We start from the raw sequence: 6,549 nt of genomic DNA, 5'->3' as shown, positions 1-6,549 counted from the left end.
GACTTTTAGCTATTCCCCTGAGTTGTATTCTGCTTTTATCTTTTTCAGGATGGCTTGTAAAGGGAAGGAAAAAGCCAATCCTTTGGCCCATCCTCCTCCTGCACCCCCGAGCACCCAACCAGAAATATTCATTAATGCTGATGCCCAGGAACAATATAAGAAAATAGAAAACAAAGCCTTTCACTATGAGTGGAAACTAAACTTGCCTGAGAAATATGCGGACCAAGTTTTGGACAGATTAAATTTTTATCATTGGGAGTTCGTAAAATTCGATCTGGTGGAAGTTAATGAACACCAGGTCAAGGAATTTTATGCAAATATCCTAAAGAGGGATGCCCCAACTATTTTTCTCAGAGGTGTCACTCTGGACACCTCTGATATTGCTTTAGAGGCCCTCTTAGGTATTCCGCGTATTCTTCCGGCTCATGACGCCTACACTCAGATAGTGAAAGATTTGTTATCAGGCAAGCTTTAACTGGATGTTGTCCTGAGGAAGATTGGCACACCTGAGGCCAGATAGGAGTACAGCAAGGGAGAAAACGTAGTCCCACAAAGCATTGCATGCACTGACCTCAACCCGGAGGCGAGGATTTGGCAGCAGATCATCGCCGACTACATCGTTTCGAGCACACATGCCACGCACATCAGGGTCCGTGTGGCAGTTCTCCTTTGTGCCATTCTGGAGGGGAAGAGGATATATGTTCTTCCCCTCAGCAGAGATTCAATATGGAAGGTAACACAACACCAGAAATACAATATTTTCTTTCCATCGTTGATCACCAGATTGGCCACCGGACGTTTGTCTACATCAGTAAGCAGGCATTTCTTCCATACGGCAACTGCGACAGACCACCACAGAAAAAAAGGAAGACTACTGAGCCATCATCATCATTAGCAGAGCCATCAGCACCTCCAGCACCTTCTGTGCCGACACCCAGCTCCAGACACCCTTTGAGCTGGGTCGGAAGATTTTGGAGACTCTGCACCGTATTGAGCACCGCAACGCTCGCCGCTTCCAATTGATAGTGGCGAAGTTAGACGGTCATGATCCTGGACCACCTCCTCCGGACACACCTAAGCCTGAGCCTGAGCCTGAGACAGAGGAGCCGGCACCGGAGGAGCCAGCAGCTAAAGCTGGCCAGGCAGATGAGCCTCAGGAGCACAAAGGAACAGAGGCCACAGTGGAGGAGCCTGTAGATCACATTATTGAGGAGCCGGCAGCTGTAGCCGAGCCAATTGTTGAGACCGCATCAGAGCCAGCTGGCCACACACTTGAGGAGCCTAGAGCACATCCCGCACCAAAGTCGTTGATGAGCGGATAATTTATACGCTTTTTGGCATTGTTTTTAGATAGTTTTTAGTATAATCTAACTATTTTTAGGGATGTTTTCATTAGTTTTTATGTTAAATTCACATTTCTGGAATTTACTATGAGTTTGTGTGTTTTTCTATGATTTCAGGTAATTTCTGGCTGAAATTGAGGGACCTGAGCAAAACTCTGATAAAAGGCTGACAAAGAACTGCTGATGTTGTTGGATTCTGACCTCCCTACACTCGAAATGGATTTTCTGGAGCTACAGAACTTCAAATGGCGCGCTCTCAACGGCGTTGTAAAGTAGACATCTAGAGCTTTTCAGCAATATATAATAGTCCATACTTTATTCGTGATTAGATGACGTAAACGGGCGCTCAATACCAGTTCCATGCTGCATTCTGGAGTCACGCCAGAAACACGTCACGAACCAGAGTTGAACGCCAAAAACACGTTACAACTTGGCGTTCAACTCCAAAAGAAGCCTCAGCTCGTGTAAAGTTTAAGCTCAGCCCAAGCACACACCAAGTGGGCTCCAGAACTGGATTTCTGCATCAATTACTTACTTCTGTAAACCCTAGTAGCTAGTCTAGTATAAATAGGACTTTTTACTATTGTATTCAGTGTCTTTGACCATTTGGTCTTTTGACCATAGGTCCTTCTCCCTATTTTCGAATTCATATCATATTTTGGGGGCTGGCCATTCGGCCATGCCTGGACCTTCACTTATGTATTTTCAACGGTGGAGTCTCTACACACCATAGATTAAGGGTGTGGAGCTCTGCTGTACCTCAAGTTTTAATGTAATTACTACTATTTTCTATTCAATTTGATTTATTCCTGTTCTAAGATACCATTCGTACTTCAACCTGATGGATGTGATGATCCGTGACACTCGTCATCATCCGTCCCTATGAACGCGTGCCTGACAACCACTTCCGTTCTACAAGCAAAAGCTAGAGTGTGTATCTCTTGGATTCCTGATGCACGACGCATGGTTGCCCTCTCCTGACAATCGAGCCTTCCATTCTGTGATATCAGTGTCTTCGTGGTATAAGCTAGAATTGACGGCGGCATTCATGAGAATCCGGAAAGTCTAAACCTTGTCTGTGGTATTCCGAGTAGGATTCCGGGATTGAATGACTGTGACGAGCTTCAAACTCGCGATTGTTGGGCATGATGACAAACGCAAAAGAATCAAGGGATTCTATTTCGACATGTTCGAGAACCGATAGATGATTAGCCGTGCCGTGACAGAGCATTTGGACCTTTTTTCACTGAGAGGATGGGATGTAGCCATTGACAACGGTGATGCCCTACATACAGCTTGCCATGGAAATGAGTAAGAAGGATTGGATGAAGGCAGTAGGAAAGCAGAGATTCAGAAGGAGCACAACATCTTCATACGCCTATCTGAAATTCCCATCGATGATCTACATAAGTATTTTTATCTTTATTTTCAGTTTATTTATTATTATTATTCAAAAACTCCATAACCATTTATTATCCGCCTGACTGAGATTTACAAGATGACCATTGCTTGCTTCATACCAACAATCTCTGTGGGATCGACCCTTACTCACGTAAGGTTTATTACTTGGACGACCCAGTACACTTGCTGGTTAGTTGAGCGAAGTTGTGAAATTATGTTTAGACCATGGTATTGAGCACCAAGCTTTTGGGGCCATTACCTGGGAATCAATTTCGAACAACAATTTAAGTATGAATCACAATTTCATCCACCAAGTTTTTGGCGCCGTTGCCGGGGATTGTTCGAGTATGGACAACTGACGGTTCATCTTGTTGCTCAGATTAGGTCATTTTCTTTTTGTTTTATTTTCAAAAAATTTTCAAAAATCTTTCAAAAAAAATATTTTTACTTCTATTTTCAAAAAATTATTCTAAAATTTTAAAAATAAATTCTAGTGTTTCATGAAGCATGTTGAAGCTTGGCTGGCTGTAAAGCCATGTCTAACTCAATTGGATTGAGGCTTCCACTTGTCAACATAAAAGGCATGTATATGGAGTTGGATGAAGTATCAGCTGTTGCATGCCTGATTTATATCTTAAAGCTGGCTGGCTATTAAGCCATGTCCAAACCCTGGATTAGAGCTTTAAGATAACATTGAAAGATTCCTAGAATTCTTATTAAAAATTTTGAATTTCTTATTTTCTGTTTCCTATATGTTTTTCGAAAAAAATAAGAGAAAATACAAAAAAATACAAAAAAAATCATAAAAACCAAAAATATTTTTTGTTTCTTGTTTGAGTTTTGTGTCATGTTTTAAGTTTGGTGTTAATTGCATATTTATCTTGTCCTTGCATTTTTCGAAAATTCATGCATTCATAGTGTTCTTCATGATCTTCAAGTTGTTCTTGGTAAGTCTTCTTGTTTGATCTTGATGTTTTCTTGTTTTGTGTCTTTTGTTGTTTTTCATGTGCATTTTTGCATTCATGGTGTCTAAGCATTAAAGATTTCTAAGTTTGGTGTCTTGCATGTTTTTTTTGCATCAAAAATTTTTCAAAAATATGTTCTTGATGTTCATCATGATCTTCAAAGTGTTCTTAGTGTTCATCTTGACATTCATAGTGTTTTTGCATGCATTATGTGTTTTGATTCATAATTTTCATGTTGTGAGTCATTTTTTATGTTTTTCTCTCTCATAATTAAAAATTCAAAAATAAAAAAAAATATCTTTTCCTTTTTTCTCTCAAAATTTTGAAAATTTGGGTTGACTTAGTCAAAAAATTTTAAAATTAGTTGTTTCTTGTAAGTCAAGTCAAATTTTCAATTTTAAAAATCTTATTTTTTCAAAATCTTTTTCATTTTTCTTTTATGATTTTTGAAAATTTCAAAAATTATTTTCAAAATATTTTCTTAATTTTATTTCAAAATTTTCGAAACTTAACTAACAAGTAATGTGATTGGTTCAAAAATTTGAAGTTTGTTACTTTCTTGTTAAGAAAGGTTCAATCTTTAAATTCTAGAATCATATCTTTTAGTTTCTTGTTAGTCAAGTAATTAATTTTAATTTTAAAAAAATTTAATCTTTTCCAACCATATCTTTTTAATCATATCTTTTTATCATATCTTTTTCAAAATTTTATCTTTTTCAAAAATTTGATTTCAAAATATCTTCTTATCTTCTTATCTTTTCAAATTTGACTTTCAAATCTTTTTCAACTAACTATTTGACTTTTTGTTTATTTCTTATCTTTTTCAAAATCACCTAACAACTTTTCTCTCTCTAATTTTCGAAAATACCTCCCTCTTTTTCAAAAATTATTTTTAATTAATTAATTGTTTTAAATTTTAATTTTAATTTTATTTCTTATCTTAATTTTCAAAAATCATTAACTCCTTTTCAAAATTATTTTCGAAAACTTCTGTCTCTCATCTTATTCTATTTATTTATTCATTCACTAACACTTCTCTTCATTTCAAATCTCTGCCCCTATCCTCACCTTTGTGTTTGGATTCTCCTTTCTTTATTCCCTTTCTTCTTCTACTAACAATAAGGAACCTTTTTACTGTGACATAGAGGATTCCTCTTCTTTTTCTGTTCTCTTCTCTTTCATATGAGCAGGAACAAGGAAAAAGGCATTCTTGTTGAAACTGATCCAGAACCTGAAAGGACTCTGAAGAGGAAACTAAGAGAAGCTAAATTACAACAATTCAGAGACAACCTTGCTGAAATTTTCGAACAAGGAAAAGGAGATGGCAGCCGAACCCAACAACAATAATGCAAGGAAGATACTTGGTGATTATACTACACCTACTTCCAAGTTTGATAGAAGAAGCATCTCAATTCCTGCCATTGGAGCAAACAATTTTGAGCTAAAACCTCAATTAGTTGCTCTAATGCAACAGAACTGCAAGTTTCATGGACTTCCATTAGAAGATCCCTACCAGTTCTTAACTGAGTTCTTGCAGATCTGTGAGACTGTTAAGACTAATGGAGTAGATCCTTAAGTATATAGGCTCATGCTTTTCCCTTTTGCTGTAAGAGACAGAGCTAGAGCATGGTTGGACTCTCAACCTAAAGATAGCCTGGACTCCTGGGATAAGCTGGTCACGGTCTTCTTGGCTAAATTCTTTCCTCCTCAAAAGCTTTGCAAGCTTAGAGTGGATGTTCAGACCTTCAAACAAAGAGATGGTGAATCCCTCTATGAAGCTTGGGAAAGATACAAGAAGATGACCAAAACATGTCCTTCTGACATGTTTTCAAAATGGACCATGATAGATATATTCTATTATGGTCTATCTGAGTTCTCTAAGATGTCACTGGACCATTCTGCAGGTGGATCCATTCACCTAAAGAAAATGCCTGCAGAAGCTCAAGAACTTATTGACATGGTTGTAAATAACCAGTTCATGTACACTTTTGAGAGGAATTCCATGAATAATGGGACACCTCAAAGGAAGGGAGTTCTTGAAATTAATGCTCTGCATGCCATATTGGCTCAGAACAAAATGTTGACTCAGCAGGTCAACATGATTTCTCAAAGTCTGAATGGATGGCAAAATGCATCCAACAGTACTAAAGAGGCATCTTCTAAAGAAGAAGCTTATGATCCAGAGAAGCCTGCAATAGCAGAGGTAAATTATATGGGTGAACCTTATGGAAACACCTATAATTCATCATGGAGAAATCATCTAAATTTTTCATGGAAGGATCAACAAAAGCCTCAACAAGGCTTTAATAATGGTGGAAGAAATAGGCTCAGCAATATCAAGCCTTATCCATCATCTTCTCAGCAACAGATAGAGAATTCTAAACAGAGCACCTCTAACTTAGCAAACTTAGCCTCTGATCTGTCTAAGGCCACTTTAAGTTTCATGAGTGAAATAAGGTACTCCATTAGAAATCTGGAGGCACAAGTGGGCCAGCTGAGTAAGAAAATCACTGAAACTCCTTCTAGTACTCTCCCAAGTAATACTGAAGAGAATCCAAAAAGAGAGTGCAAGGCAATTGATATAATCAATATGGCCGAACCTAGAGAGGAAGGAGAGGACGTGAATCCCAATGAGGAATACCTCATGGGACGTCTCTCAAGCAAGAAGGAGTTTCCTATTGAGGACCCAAAGGAATCTGAGGCTCATATAGAGACCATAGAGATTCCATTAAACCTCCTTCTGCCATTCATGAGCTCTGAAGACTATTCTTCCTCTGAAGAGGATGAAGATGTAATTGGAGAGCAAGTTGCTCAATATCTAGGAGCTATCATGAAGCTGA

General features: G+C 38.1%; 1 protein-coding gene across 1 annotated transcript; it reads left to right on the top strand.

Moving 5' to 3' along the window:
- The first annotated feature begins 726 nt into the window (after positions 1 to 726).
- Positions 727 to 1,322, top strand: LOC130980851 (uncharacterized). Its single transcript, XM_057904491.1, has 2 exons — positions 727 to 797; positions 899 to 1,322. The coding sequence occupies exons 1-2, from the start codon at positions 727 to 729 to the stop codon at positions 1,320 to 1,322; spliced, it is 495 nt and encodes a 164-aa protein (XP_057760474.1).
- Positions 1,323 to 6,549: the final 5,227 nt, after the last annotated feature.

The sequence above is a fragment of the Arachis stenosperma genome, chromosome 5 (genome assembly GCF_014773155.1).
Source record: "Arachis stenosperma cultivar V10309 chromosome 5, arast.V10309.gnm1.PFL2, whole genome shotgun sequence".
Taxonomy (NCBI): domain Eukaryota; kingdom Viridiplantae; phylum Streptophyta; class Magnoliopsida; order Fabales; family Fabaceae; genus Arachis; species Arachis stenosperma.
The sequence above is the reverse complement of the archived record's forward strand: the minus strand, read 5'-3'. Positions and strand labels throughout refer to the sequence as shown.

What these genes read in the sequence shown, in the direction of transcription:
- LOC130980851 (XM_057904491.1), top strand. Translation starts at nt 727, where the DNA reads ATGGAAGGTAACACAACACCAGAAATACAATATTTTCTTTCCATCGTT. An exon ending in CACCAGATTGGCCACCGGAC is followed by an intron (nt 798 to 898) that starts GTTTGTCTACAT and finishes CATCATTAGCAG; the next exon opens with AGCCATCAGCACCTCCAGCA.